Source organism: Staurois parvus, unplaced genomic scaffold, assembly GCF_062004578.1.
Source record: "Staurois parvus isolate SC_StPar_1 unplaced genomic scaffold, SC_StPar_1.0 ptg000133l, whole genome shotgun sequence".
Taxonomy (NCBI): domain Eukaryota; kingdom Metazoa; phylum Chordata; class Amphibia; order Anura; family Ranidae; genus Staurois; species Staurois parvus.
Window position 1 is genome coordinate 6,015,558 of NW_028317929.1, and position 15,404 is coordinate 6,030,961.

Sequence of the window (15,404 nt, forward strand, 5' to 3'; positions counted from 1 at the left end):
AGGGGAAAGCCCTCCTAACCCCTACTAACCTCACTATCAAACGATGCACTATTCTTAACCCAGCTTCTCTTCTTCCTGTGTCGGAAGATGAGAAGGGGGGGGAGGACAGCAATGACAGTGCTGAATTTTGCAACACGACTAACAATACTAACACCTCTTCTACTAACATGTCTTCTTTGTCCACTACTAATCTCTCTTCCAAAGGACACGACTGCATTTCTTTGGTGGAACTGGAGTCAGCGGCGACACACCCCATATCACCCCGAGAGTAGCGGTAAGGTTGAACGTCTTCCGATACCCAAAAACCTTGGCCTGAGTGTCTCCCCATTGCCCCCTATTCCATCCGGAATGCCCCTCGGCAACCACATGGGCTGTCACCCTACGAGGTGTTGTTTGGGGGACCTCCCAAAACAGGGTTGTACTTTCCTCAACAGTTGTCGTCTTTGCATTCACAGCTTACAGGTTATGTGCAATCTCTGCAACGGGAGCTGCAGAAGATACACCATCGGGTTCGCGAATCGCTCCCCGATCCAAATACAATAACAAGTGTTCTTTCTATTGAGCCAGGTGATTGGGTCGTCCTAAAGAAACATCAAAGAACCGGACTCGAGCCACGGTTCACCGGACCATACCAAGTCCAGCTGACGACACCTACCTCACTCAAACTCGAGGGACGAGACAACTGGGTGCACGCAAGCCACTGCAAGAAGCTTTTCAGCTACACCAGAGAATGAGGGGTGTCATTTTCCTTTTTCTTTTTGTTTGTATGTCTTACATGTGTGTGAACGGAGGAAAAGACGGCAGATACCCCAACCTTTTATTTAAAATGCACCTGCGTTTAGCCAGAACCGCCAACAAAACCAACTGTTGGGTATGCTCAAAGCCCCCACCCAGTCATCACATGTCCGCAATGGCCGCTGTTCATGCCCTATATGACATCCGCGTCGGCATGAAAAAGCAAGGGACCCCTGGTCAGCCCCCATGTAGACATTTGTCGGTAGAACTTAATGACACATTTTTAGCAGGTAACATCAGTTTCAGCACCAATATTAGCTCTAGCTCCTGTAGGGCCCTCACCAGTCCATTATGGGTAACTGGGCAGCTAGGCAGCCCTCAGGTGTGCTTTAACATCAGCTTTGGCACAGGTAACAAGTTTGTTGGGACTACCACCTGCGAGGGAGGTATAACTGTCAATCTGACTAACCAGACTTCCCTTCTGAGTAACCACACTGACCGACCAGACCACGTGTGTTGGAAGGACGGATGTGATGTGCAGACTGAGGGAGCAATCCCCCAGTCTGTGCAACTGTTGCTCAGTGCCAGAGGCCGAACGAGGAACTCCTCCTGTTCTGCTCTGACAGGTCCATACTATTTTCTGTGTGGTTCGGCAGCCTATAGAACATTTCCCCAGAACGCGAAAGGTTCGTGTGCCCTCATAAAGCTAGTCCCCGCATCCTATGTAGTGATGGACCATGAAGAGTTGATGGTCCACAAGAAGGTAAGGATGGCAGGGAGAGTTCGCAGGGAGCTGTTCTCTGAGGGCGACCAGGCATGGGCTTGGTTCCCCTCATGGACAGGATGGGGAATAGAACTTATGAAGCGCCTGAACAATTTTTCTGTCATCGTGGATAGTATGTTTAACGAGACCGTAGAGGCTGTCAGAGAAATTGCCCAAGAACAACGGCAGATGGGAATTTTAGTGCTTCAGGAGAAGATGGCCCTTGATTATCTTTTAGCCGCCAAAGGGGGGTTCTGTGAGTTCATCGGAGAGGATTGTTGTACTTGGATAGAAGACACCGATGACAAGGTCCAGGCCCATATGGACAAAGTTAGTGAACTACAGGGAAAAGCTAGAGCTATAGCTAGTGAGGGTTGGAATCCGTTCAAGGGTTTGGGAGGATTGGGAGATTTCCTGTTCTCCATCGGATCTTGGTTGAAGGAAGTGGGAGTGTATGTCCTGATGCTTCTCTTTTTCATCTGCCTTTTATATGCCGCGGTGAGATGTTCCTGTTGCCTCATCGACCGTGTAAGCCAAGCTCGGGCAGACGACCACATCTCCATGCCCGCTCCGGGGATCCCACTCCAACCACTGATCGGAGGAAGACCTCACCAACCAACCACCTTCTCTACAGATTACGTCCTGGCTTCCCTCTAATTTATCTCTCTGAAGACCACATTCTCCAAGACCTTCAAGCAAGCTTCAGGCCTCATCATGGTTTGTGTCTGCGATTTGGAAAACCGTCTGGGTTGAGACCAGCCTTGTGTGGCCCCGTCTGCAGGGGCAATTTGAGAATCTATTGCTGGATCTCCCCAGACCACCGTGGGATCACAAGCTTTATTCATACCACAAGTCTGTTTGTGGTTTTTGCAAGAGCCTTCCTGTAGTGAAGGTTCCAACGCTCTTGAGGATCATCACTTCAATCAAGCCTGTTTGCGTCGGGTCTTGTTGTTTCAGGTACCCCGTGGAGCTTTTATTCTCAGGGACAACTACAGGAACTCTTTGAAGTTTGAGACTACACCCATCAAGCTGAAGAAGATCAAGAAGGGACACGAGGAGAATATGATAAAACAGGAGGGAATGTCATGGAAATTTTGTATTGGTCGAACTTTAAATGTGTCATATATTCGTGTTATTCATATGTCTCTCGTGTGGCTTAATTAAAGCTCTGAAGGCTGCAATTGGGCCATGCGCATGTACAATGTATGTATTACAGTACTCAGCTTGGTAATGGATGAGATGGCAGATCTGCGCTTATAGACCGGCGTGTATACCACCACAGCATTCGATGCGAATGCTGCTGTCAGTAGACCGTGGGCCTGTATCCACATATCAGCAGCATAGTACCACGTGGGCTTCATAACACAAGGCGCAAGCGGTGTGAACTCCACGTGTAGGCTTATGCATATCTTACAAGCCATTACTAATCTGAACTGTATCTGTAACTGTAAGACTCATGGGGGAGGATCAGTGATAGATAATAGGAAAGGCTATGCTCCAATTGGAATGTACATCCTGTGTATAGGCAATCCCCATTGCATTGTTCGGTGGGAGGGGATTGACTTTATTCATGTGGGGGGCATGTGTGTATTTTTAATAAAACAGAGAGCTGAGCCTGAAGCCGGCCCTTATGTGGATTGCAACACCAGCCTTAGAGTGTCGTGTGATCATTCTAGGGTAACGGAGCTCCAATTCCCCCACATCTCAACAGAACCAAAGTATTTGGATGGGCAGGAATCGTGTAGTTTAGCTGCAGTCGTGGTAAGCGAGATTCGCACAGCTTTATGGGGGATTTCTGCGCATCCAACTGCGAGTACTCACGGTAAGGAGAAATTCGTTAAAGCGAATTTCCAAGACAGAATCCACCCTTACCTTACACTTACAGCATGGCTTTAGCAGATGGGCAAGAGCCCACTTTATCTATCGCAAAGAGAAAATGAATAGCCTGTGTTTTGCTTTGAGCTTCAACAGATAAGAGATGGCTGGTTGCTATAAGGAAATGGCAGTGATGATGGGCAAGAATATTTGCATTGCTTTCTGAACAGTAAATAAACCGAATAGTATCTAGAACAGTGAGCAGAAATTATACATTTATCTTTTATTAGTGCTGTGTTTTCGCCTTGTGCTTTCTCTCATCAGTAATGTAAGCCTAATGACAGGTTTTCTCAATGTAAACAGATCTGTGTCCAGTAGCTTCAATGTAAAAACTTTCCTATTACCTTAACGTAAAGTGTATCCAAATATAAAATTCTTCTTAGTTCTGAATAGGGAGGGGTCCTGCTTTGAGTCCCTTTTGGGTTTTTGATGTCTGTGCCCCCACTCTAAAGAAGACCCTATTAAACACTTTCTAACAATTCTTTTTTTTTCTCTTAACTTCAAGACCTGGATTTAGGAAATCAAAAAAGCAGCAACAGGCTGGTGCCACTGAGGCAATTTCTTCCTCCACTGAATGAGTCCAACTTTCCCTCACTTACAGGTACTTCATGCAGGAACTTGGATGTTGCTTTGTGTCCACAGAGGTCTTGCACATAGGAGTTTACTTTTGACTTTCAAGATAATATATTCCAGTTTCAACAAACAGCAAAATCCATATGGTCTGTCATAAGAGGCACATAAATACAACAGTGCCACATACATTTGTGAAGTTGCAGTTTGTGGAGCATGGAGAAGAGAAGCAGCAGCAAAGACTTGTCTGAAAATTTGAGAACAAAAATTATGTACAAGCATGGACAATCTCAAGGTTACAAGTTCATCTCCACAGATCCTAATGTTCCTGTGCGCAACATTGTCAATAAGTCTACAGCCTATGGCACTGTAGCTAATCTCCCTGGACGTGGACGGAAGAGAAAAATTGATCAAAGATTGCAATGAAGGATTATTTGAATGGTGGATAAAGAACCTAGATCAACTACCAGACAAATTCAAGCTGACCTTCAGGCACATGGTAAAACTCTGTCAGCTTGCACTATATGTTGCCATCTGAATGCAAAGGGACGATATGGTAGAAGACCAAGAAGGACCCCATTGCTGACACAGAAACAAAGAAGCCAGATTGGAGTTTGTCAAAACCTACCCGAGGAAGCCAAAATCCTTTTGGAAGAATGTGCTGTGGACAGACGAAACAAAAGTACAACTTTTTGGTAAAGCCCATCATTCTACTTTAGGCCATTAAAGAAAAGAATGCAGTCCCTACAGTCAGATATGCTGGAGGTTGACTGATGTTTTGGGGTTGCTTTGCTACTTCAGGCACTGGTGCATTGCATTATGAAATCTGACAGATATGGTTTAAGACAGACTGCAGGAGAGTACTGAACTGGCCAGCAATGAGTCCAGATCTCAGTCCCATAGAGCATCTGTGCAGAGATCTCAAAACAGCAGATGGGAAAAGGAACCCTTCAAATCTGAGAAACCTGAAGAAGTTGGCAAAGAAGAGTGGTCCAAAATTCTAGTAGAGAGGTGTAAGAAACTGATGGTTACAGGAAGCAGTTGATTTCAGTTAATTTTTCCAAGGGGTGTGCTATCAAATATTAAATTGAGGGTGGCAATAATTTTGTCCAATCCATTTTTGGGCTTTTACATGGAATGTGTAAAATTTGGCTTTTTGTTTCTCCATTTTTTTTGTGTCATACCAATACAAACCAAAGAAATAAACACGAGAATGCCTAAATATTTATTTATCGACATAGTCCCCCTTTTTTAACATACTCCCCTGCTACATTTATACACCTATCCCAGCATTTAACTAATGCCTGGATAGCTTTGGTATAGAAAGATTTCTCAGTACACCTGAACCATCCTAGGACAGCCTGCTTCACTTTGTTCCCACAGAAAGCTTTGTCTCTTCTGCAATTTCACAATAGGTTATGGATTAATTATCCAGAATCAGGCGTTCCATGAGCTGAATGTCCAAAGGAATGGCTGCGGTGGGCTGGGAACCCACTGGTGTACGTACAGCCATTTTTGAAATGTTTACACCATTCAAATGTCTTCCTGCGGCTGAGCGTCAAATCACCATACTGTGCTTGAAGTTTTCTGTACATATCCACGGTTTTTTACGCTTTCATTCACAAGAAACTTCATCACCACACGCTGTTTCATGCATGCGCTAACTCGGTTGTCTGCTATCTTGAATAACGGTCTCTGGACTGGCCGTGACATGTGCGCCGCCTATCTTGCCACTTACTACTGCGTGCAGTACCGCCACGCTAGCAACCCTTTTTATACCTGGAAAATTAAAGGTCCTGGTTTGACTTGAGCACCCCTTGTACATACACAAAGATATTTTGCCTTTCATTTCTATTTTAAATTGAATAGGTTCTTTTACAAGGTGAGAGTTAACATATACTGTATTTTAATTGAGACATTCAAGAGCATAGGGGTTTGCACTACGGAGTTAGTGGCAGCATTCAAATACTTCTGTGGCTCTTATCTGCAGGAACTGCTTATATGTTAATACCAGAAGGACTATAAATGTGCCCTGGTTAGTGAATGGCTGTCACTGCCACTCTCTGCTCTCACAAAGGACAAGCCATTGGCTCCAGTTGCCTTCAGTCAAATTCTGCAAGCAGTGAAAAGAGGCCAAGCTGTGATGTGTGTGTGTGTCAATGGATGCACACTGCCAGGCGCGCAGCTGCCCTCATAGCAAGTGCTTGATATGGGAGCGGACACAGAAGAGGAGGAGCAAAGATCTTCAGCTAGAAGGTTCGGGGCTGCTTTGTACGATACCATTACATTATTATTTTAATAAAAAAATGATTTCAATTTAAAAGTGTTTTAAGAAGTAGAATAAAAATAATGTTTACAATGTGTTCTATTCTGTAACAAGCTGTAATTGTGAAATGAAAAACTAATTTCCACTATAGCATACACTTATTATAAATAGCTAAATAAATTCTTGAAAAAAAAAAAAGTTGAATGAGCTTACAAATGGATGAATTGACATGCCTGGTCAGTACAAGAATAAATAATATGACCGAAAGTTTGTAGACACCTGACCACATTTCCAATGTAGGGTGCTACAGCATACAAAGACATTTTAGACATTTGTGTGTTTCTATCCCTCAGGTGAGAGTTTGGGGAAGGTCCTTTAGTAGTTCTCCTGTGCACAAAGCCAGGTCCATAAAACATAGTTTTATGAATGTGGCATGGAGGAACCTAAGTGGCCTTTCTTCAGCGTTTTTTCAGTTTTACATGTTTGTGCTTCCAAATATGCATACCTGTTCCTACTACAAAGGCAAACATTTAAAAATCTGTAATATACTTTAAAGCATAATTAACCACTTCAATACTGGATACTTTCACCCCCTTCCTGCCCACACCAATTGTCAGCTTTCAGCACTGTCACACTTTGAATGACAATGGGGCGGTCACATGCAACACTGTACCCAAATTACATTTGTATCATTTTTTTCACACAAATAGAGCTTTCTTTTGGTGGTATTTAATCACCACTCGTTTTTTTTTTTTGCTAAATAAACAAAAGAAATTCAGAAAAAAAAGCGTTTTTCTTTGTTTCTTTTATAATATTTGGAAAGTAATCTTTCTTCATAAATTTAGGTCAAAATGTATACTTCCACATTTCTTTGGTGAAAATGACCCAACTTATTGTATATTATTTAGTCTGATGGAGTCCACAAACTATGGTATATACAGTATATCTGAAAATCGATTAATCCTGCTGTACTGATGGCCTATCTCTCATCTTTAGGCACAAAAATGCCGGGACAGGACAAATATTACCCAAATGACTCCTTTTTGGAAAGCAGACAGTCCAGGGTATTTAGTAAGAGGCATAGCAAGTTTTTTGAAGTTGTAGGTGCCAGAAGTGCATGTTAATCTGACAAGCCAACTGTTGGGTGTCAGATGAAAGTGATCCGGTGGCTTTGCTGCTGTCACATCCCTTGTACACACCCTGGCAACAGACTAGATTCCACCCCACCCCTGTACGCATGCGTATTGCCCAAATGCACAACCAAGACCAGCATGGAGGGTGCCACCAGGGAAAGGGGAAGGAGAATAAACATCCATTCACTTATCCAGACTTCATGTTATTGGCTCAAAATCGACATGTAAAAGTCCCCATATAATTTTCCACAGTCAGTATGGCTGGGGAAGAAACCGATGCAATGTGATCTGCTCTACATTAGATTCATTGGCGGGCAGATGAGACATCAGGGGTCTTTTAGATTCCTGTTGTCTTATTGAAGAGAGCCAGTTACGTAAAATGTATCACATGGGAACTTTTTTGTCCCCTATGCAATGAAAAAAAAGTTAAGTAAAAAAAACTTAAACCCCTCTCAAAAAAAATAAAAATTTGAGGCCCCCACCCCCACATACACGCACTTGCACGCAGTGCCTACACACAAAAATGGTGATTGCGTATGTTACATATCGCGACACACACCAGAGAGAGAGCAATAATTCTAGGTCCATTATTCATTGTTAACTCTAAAATCATCACCTGTAGGGGCTTTTAAAGCGTCACCCAAGGAAAATCGAGGATTCTGAAGTTTGTCACCGTTTCACAGGCGCATGCAATTCTAAAGCTTGGCATGTTGGTTATCTATTTACTCATCTTTTATATTTTATCTAATCTTTTATATTATATTTAACAAATTGGGATTTTTATTGTGTTTATGTGCCCTAAAGTTCACTTTAGTGTATTTTGTACTGAAATTTAGCATTTCATAAGCTGTTATGCTAGTATTGTAAAAAAATTGGTACTGCTGTTATTTCATTTTCTAGGGTATTTGCTTATATATAATGTTTAGGTTTTTTGGGATATTTTTTGTAATTTTCATGTCTAAAATTATGTATTATACGTGTGCAAATAAATGCAAAAATGGCTAAAGGGTTAAAGAATATCTAAATTCCCAAACACAAATTTAATATATTGCAGGCCTTCAATGTGGTGGCTGCATCAATTTACTTTTAGGCTTTTACCTTTATTTTTACACAGTAACCCTGCCAATATCACACTTCCTGTCCCTTCATGGCTACACTAACTTACCTACTGTATTTATGGTTGTCACACAGCCTGCACTTCAGATTTATCTGCTTTTGGTTATCTGTACTACATGAGGTTAATGGGACTGGTGTTAGCATTTTACACAGCACAAATAGGTTTTTATGCTCTTGTTTAAGCTCACAGGAAGTGAGACTGACATTGCATTTCTGGCTAGATTAACATGTATTTCCTGTATTTGCTAAAAAATATTATTAATGAAGTTACCGCATCAAAAACTGACCATATACAGTACATATCAGAGGAGGAATGACAAATCATGGGGCTCCCAGGCAATAGGGGATCATAGGGCCCCTGTGTCCTCACCCATACCAAAAAAAGCCTATGAAAAAGCCAATGAAAGGTACCAGGGCATCTTATGGGGCCCCCTACTGACCCCGGGCCCTTGGGCACTGCCCAAGTGCTTGAACGGTCAGTCCGCCCCTGGTACATATAGATAATGCAGGCTGAAGGGGAAAATTTTGACAGATTTTTCCATGTAGCACCCAATAGTGCTAGATAGGTTTGTTGTTTTTAAGTTAGAGGCTGGGTAGAAGCCTGGGATGAGTCATCCTGGGAGTGAGGTAGTGAGTTCACCTCAGTGCAGGCTGGGAGGCTGTACAGGTCAGTGCTTCTGGAGCCCTCCCACCCTTCCAGAAACTGCAAGAACTTTCTGGAAGAAGGGCAGAGGAGGGGAGGAGGCCTAGATTTGCAAGTTTAGGAGAATTTGGTCAATCCCAAGGCAGGAGGCCAGGCATGGTGACCAAGGACAACCCTTAAATGTGGCAGAGCCTGTGCAGCAGGTTTGAGTTGCTGTAGTCGGGTAGAAGATGGACTGAGAGAAGACTAGAGTGTGGAGCCTGGGAGGGGGACCCAGGGAGGGGAGCCTACCTACAGGCGGGATGCTGGAAAGAAGAATGTCCACTGCCAAAAGTCTCCTTGGGTAGACATCCTGTGCAGCCTGGAAGAAGCAAGCCCAGCGTAAGGCCTGAAAGCAGCTACAACCCACCAAGCTAACAGGACAGGACAGTGTGAGTACTTCTACGCCCCCTGGACCAGATAAAGGGAGAGGGCAGTCAGGTGCAAGACCCAACATAGTTATCATCTGAGACTGCTTAATTGTTAGCTCTTGGAATCCATTGCCCAGGGATACCCTCAGTGCAGCCAGGTGAAGAGGAATGATACATTTGGGGTATGAGGATGTACATCAAGGGGACTACAGTGCTCCTTAAAGAGACAGTGCTATTTTTCTGATACACATTTTTTGTACATTGTACAGGGTGCTAAGAAGTTTGTCCTCAAGTTTGCAGACTCTTGGGCAACCCATATACCCCTGAGCCCCATCCAAGTTGCTAACCCCTCAATAAAAACAATTAAAAAAAACAGCTCAAGGATTGTCTTACTGACTCTGTGTGGAAAGATGTGGGAAATGTGTGTTTCCTGGCTGTGCAGAGCTTAGGGGGACCCAATCAAATGCAGCAGCTCCTGCAGGGGTAGCGCTACATCCACATACGCTGCATAGCGCGGATGGATGAATCTCCCACTGTATTTTGACATCAGAAAACTCAACAGTGCCTGCATCTGACTGGAAGCAAATGCTGCTCAGCCTTCAATTTTCTATCTTGCTCCCTTGACTTATCATTTGAGATATGACAGGCAGGAGGTGGCCTACAGGGCACCCACTGTGCAGATTTCTGCTGGTTCATCAGGAACTGACCAGCTTAAGGAATCATAAACTGCAATATACACTGCTCCAAAAAAATTAAAGGAACATTTTTTAATCCGGTTATGGCATCAATGTGGGCAACAATGAGACAATCCCCAAAACAGGGATGGTTTTACAGGTAGAGGCCAATGATGTTTTTTTTCCCTACCCATCTTTTCTGACTGTTTTTCACTAGTTTTGCATTTGCCTAGGATCAATGTCTCTACTTGTAGCATGAGGAAATACCTGGACCCTACAAAGGTTGCACAGGCAGTCTAACTCCCCCAAGATGGCACATCAATATGGGCCATTGCCAGAAGGTTTGCTGTGTCTCCCAGCAAAGTCTCAAGGTCATGGAGAAGATTCCAGGAGACAGGCAGTTGCTCTAGGAGAGCTGGACAGGGCTGTAGAAGGTCCTTAACCCATCAGCAGGACCAGTATTTGCTCCTTTGTGCAAGGAGGAACAGGATGAGCACTGCCAGAGCCCTACAAAATGACCTCCAGCAGGCCACTGGTGTGAATGTCTCTGACAAAAAAATCAGAAACAGACTTCATGAGGGTGGCCTGAGAGCATGATGTCCTCTAGTGGGCCCTGTGCTCACTGCCTGGCACCATGGAGCTCAATTGGCATTTGCCATTGACCACCAGAATTGGCAGGTCTGCCACTGGCACCCTGTGCTTTTCACAGATGAGAGCAGGTTCATCCTGAGCACATGTGACAGATGTGAAAGGGTCTGGAGAGGCCGTGGAGAATGTTATGCTGCCTGTAACATCATTCAGCATGACTGTTTTGGTGGTGAGTCAGTGATGGTCTGGGACCCACTGTCAGACCCTATGCTGTTGTGGTGGGTCCTGGGTTCCTCCTGGTGCAGGGCAATGCCCGGCCTCATGTGACGAGAGTATGCAGGCAGTACCTGGAGGATGAAGGAATTGATACCATTGAATGGCCCCCACACTCGCCTGTTCTAAATCCAACAGAACATCTCAGATATCATGTTTCGGTCCATCCGACAGTGCCGCCACCTCTGACTGTCCAGAAGCTCAGTGATGCCCTGGTCCAGATCTGGGAGGAAATACCCCAGGACACCATCTGTCGTCTCATTAGGAGCATGCCCCGATGTTGTCAGGCATACACACATGCACCTTGGGGCCAAACAAACTATTGAGTACAATTTTGAGTTGCTGCGATGAAATTTGAGGAAAATCGACCAGCATTTCTGCATCATTTTTTCACTTTGATTTTCAGGGTATCTTTGAATTCAGTTCTCTGTAGGTTGATCATTTTCATTTCTATCAAACAATGGGTCATCCTTACATTCCTAACACATTACCCAGTCCATATCAGTATAGATATCCAGCATGAGATTTTTTTCCCCATAGAGATCTGATGTGTTTTCAAAGTTTTCCTTTAATTTTTTTGAGCAGTGTATATATATTTTAAGGTGGTTAGATACTGTACATTTTACATGCAGAATAAAGTATGGCTAAAGTGGAGCTCCACCCAAAAGGGGAAATTCCACTTTAAGCCTTCTTCCCCTGCTCTCCATTAAGGATTGGGAAACCTTTGGCGAGCGGGGGGGGGGGGGGAGTGGGTACCCAAATTTGACAGGAAGCTGAAGTTCTCTTCCCCCACTCTCTCCCAAGTGACAGGTCCCAGAAGACTATGGGGCCATTCACAAAGCGCAGCGCTTCTCATGCAGGCATAGTGCGCACCCAGCTGTGAAGCCACAAGCTGTCACAGCCGGGTGCCCACACTAAAGAATCCGGCGCCAGGGAGAGAAGATGGCCAGTGAAACCAGCCGTGGTGAGGACGCCACTGGACTGAGGGACAGGTGAGTGTCTGTATTTTAAAAGTCAGCAGCTACAGTTTATATATTTTTTTCAGCTGGAACTCCGCTTTAAGGCAAAATTCTTGAGAGTTCTTTGTGTTTTGCTGCGAAATGTCAGGAAACCAATTTTTTTCCTCAAATTTCTTATTCCACCCCTTGAAACTCATAACTCATAAACACAATCTTATTTTTTTGTGCCTAGTTGAAAAATGTGCATTTGCCAGGAAAATTACCAAAGTAAAATTACATTTTTACCAGCTAAACTTGTCCCAAGACTGGTTCAGTGCTAGGTTTGTAATTTTTCATAGAATGGCTATTTTGTGAAATAGCATTGCTGGCACAAACAGGCAAGGATGGGGGCATGGGTGAGGTTTTGCACAATTGGTCATGATTTTATATGAGCATATTTTTATTATGTATAATATGAAATACAGTATATATAACCTACTTCATGTAGCCAGGTGCTGGACTGCAGCAATATGGAGACATTGCCCTTTATTCTTCCCTCCCTCTACTGAGATACTGTTGTTATGGTGCAGCATCCTTCTCTGACCAACAGGGGTGAGCTAAAGCCTGACAGTCGTAATTTGAGATGGCAGCAATATAACGGCTACATTATAATGGTTACACTACATTTCCCACTGTACACTGTGCAGTAGGAGAAGAGGAAAGAGGATTTTTATTAAACTGCCCCAAAGTTCTTCTTAGCACCAAGGGAGTCAGGCAGAGAGCACCACTGTCTGAATATTTGCCTGCCAGCTGGATACCATACCAGCGGAGATTTGAGCCTGAGACTGGGAGTGAGGACACCCAGGGGCACGCAGCACTACCCATATCACAGCACATGCACCACTGCTGTAGGGAGACTGGAACGTCCACTACCCTCACTACCCTCCTCCTTCCATCGCTAGTCAACGGAGACTACCTTCTACAGCAAGAGGTCACTGCAGCATTCCAGGAACTGATGAGAGGGCTTTTCGCCCACTGCTTATACTGCTAGCAGAGACTAAGCCACTCAGAGCAGAACACCAAGTGTACCCAATCAATACCGCACCCTATACTGCACTTATTCCAAACCTAGACTGCACCTATACCAACTCTATATCGCATTATACCAAACCTTTACAGCATCTGAACCACATCTACTTTGCAGCTGTGCCTAGACTATACCATACCTACACTGTACCTATACAGTATTCAGGTTAACTGGGACTGTCTTTAAGTGCACTAATGCTCTTAAAGGGCCCCAACTGCTGCACTTGAAAGGCCATGCTACTGTTTATGCTGATCTGGACACCAAATGTCATCTTATGTCAACGAGTTACCAACACATTGGGTGACAATGTATTAAGTTTGCCTTTGCTACCTGGGTTGGTGCCTGTTTTCTTTGCTATATCGCTACTACTGGGTATTAAGTATTAACAGGGGCGGACTGACCATTTGGAAACTCGGGCACTGTCCGAGGGCCCGGGGTCAGTAGGGGGCCCCATGAGATGCCCCTGGTACCTTTTTCATGGGCTTTTTTGAGTTTGGGCAAGGACACAGGGGCCCCATGATCCCCTACTGCCTGGGGTGCCATGAGTTGTCAGTCCGCCCCTTGAGTATTACCTTAGTGTTTTCCGATGATATTGTATGTTATTACACTCAACCTGGTATGTAAGAGGGGCTATGGTTTTTTGGAAATGGATGAGGCAAAGAACAGAGGACCCATCCTAATCAGCAGCTCCTACAAGGGTAGGTTCATATTTTCTGTGAACAAAACTAATGTAATTAAAAAGCACTCACCTTTCCAAAGCTTCCTTTCCCAATGGCGCGGAGAATTTCAAAGTGATTAAAATTCACTGCAAAATAAAAATATTTTGTTATAGTTTATAGATGCATGTTTCAATAGCAAAACAATAAAGTAATCTCAAGTACACTGACACACTAGGAACTAACATCATTTTTGTGTAAGTTGGTAAATGAAAATCACATACAGGAGCTTCTTGATTTATGGCTGCTTAGGTTAAAACATTTTGAAAATAAGGAGTATGTGATTCCCAGCCTAGTTAAGTTAGTCACTATGCAAATGCACCAGAGGAAAGCTGTGCCAAATGGTGACAGATAAGGTATGGGTCCACAGCTTTCAGCTCTGCAAAGTGTAGTAAGAGAATGCAATCTACAATGACACACAGGAAAGGCTATAAAGCCCTTGTATTACTCCAAAACGTTAAAGCTCAACTCTGGGAAATTTGAAAATTATTCCTTGCAGTTGGGGTTGCACCTACACTGCATAGGTTAACTGCTCATTTAGTCCAGGGGAGAGGAGAGGCACTTTAACTTATCTGATCCTCTGGCAGATGGCATTCTCCTACGTTCGAACAGTGGACTGTCCCTCGGCATTATCACGTCTTATGCAGGGCTATGCCACTGGTCTAGCAGCCCAGAGGTGCACAGGATTGGATAGGTATGTTTTCTTTAACAACTTTCCTAGATCTAAAGGAGCACTTACCCTTTGCAGTATGGGCACAGCCCCACTGCAAGGGATCATATTTAAGTTTCTTGCAGTTGGGCTTTATTTTACAAAGAGTTTTATTTTTATACAGCACAAAATCACAGTGCACAAACTTAGTCAACTAAAGAACAAGTAGGTCAAACATTTATGAAGAATAACTTAGGCAGAGAGGTCAATACAGTAACAACGTCATGAGTATTTTGTATAACAAGTTTGAAGGATTGCAAGTAACAAGTTAGTAGCCCCTCGCCGTGGGGCCTGCTGCACATGAGTGGCCACTGTGACCTCTAAAAAAGGGAAAAGAGATTACCTAAATGGCTCCAGTCAAGCCAGGATGCACAGAAAAAAATTGAGAGGTTAGAGAATGCCAGAGAGAGCAAGTAGAGTAAAAAGATGGGAGTGGGAAAAGAGGGGGAGGAGGAAGGAGAGGACAAGGAGAGGGGGCAGGCACGATTCCCACCGGATGCATCCATTTGCATGTATGGAGAGACTACAAAAGTGCCCTTCAAGGCAAAAGCAGGGTGCAGTCAAGCACAAACTATCATTATATGTTATCCACAGGCCCCAGACCTTCAAATATGTGGCATGGGTGTTGTTCAAAATAGAGGAGAGCTTCTCATGCACCCTGGTCCCTTCGAGCCGCTGTTTAACTTCAGTGATGTTGAGAAACTGCTTTCACTAGGCTTTAGCCAATGTCTGATGAGCAGCCGGGAAGACAAAACCCATCAGTTTCCCCTGGTTCTTGGTTCTTGAGATAGGCTTGCACAGTAGTGCTTCTCATGGGTTATGAGCCAAGGTTACATTTAATACAGTCCTAATCAGGGCATACACTTGAGTCCAAAATTGGATTGCTTTGGGGCAAGTCTATCAGATGT

General features: G+C 44.0%; 1 protein-coding gene and 1 pseudogene across 2 annotated transcripts in view; one reads left to right on the top strand and one right to left on the bottom strand.

Moving 5' to 3' along the window:
- Window positions 1-15,404, bottom strand: part of STK32A (serine/threonine kinase 32A) — a 261,142-nt gene that overhangs the window by 181,585 nt on the left and 64,153 nt on the right. For both annotated transcript variants that reach the window (XM_089673006.1, XM_089673005.1), the window contains exon 3: window positions 13,821-13,876. In XM_089673006.1, coding sequence (XP_089529132.1) covers window positions 13,821-13,876 — 56 coding nt within the window. The remainder of the gene's footprint in view (window positions 1-13,820; window positions 13,877-15,404) is intronic.
- On the top strand, window positions 4,160-4,766 carry LOC149466041 (uncharacterized; annotated as a pseudogene).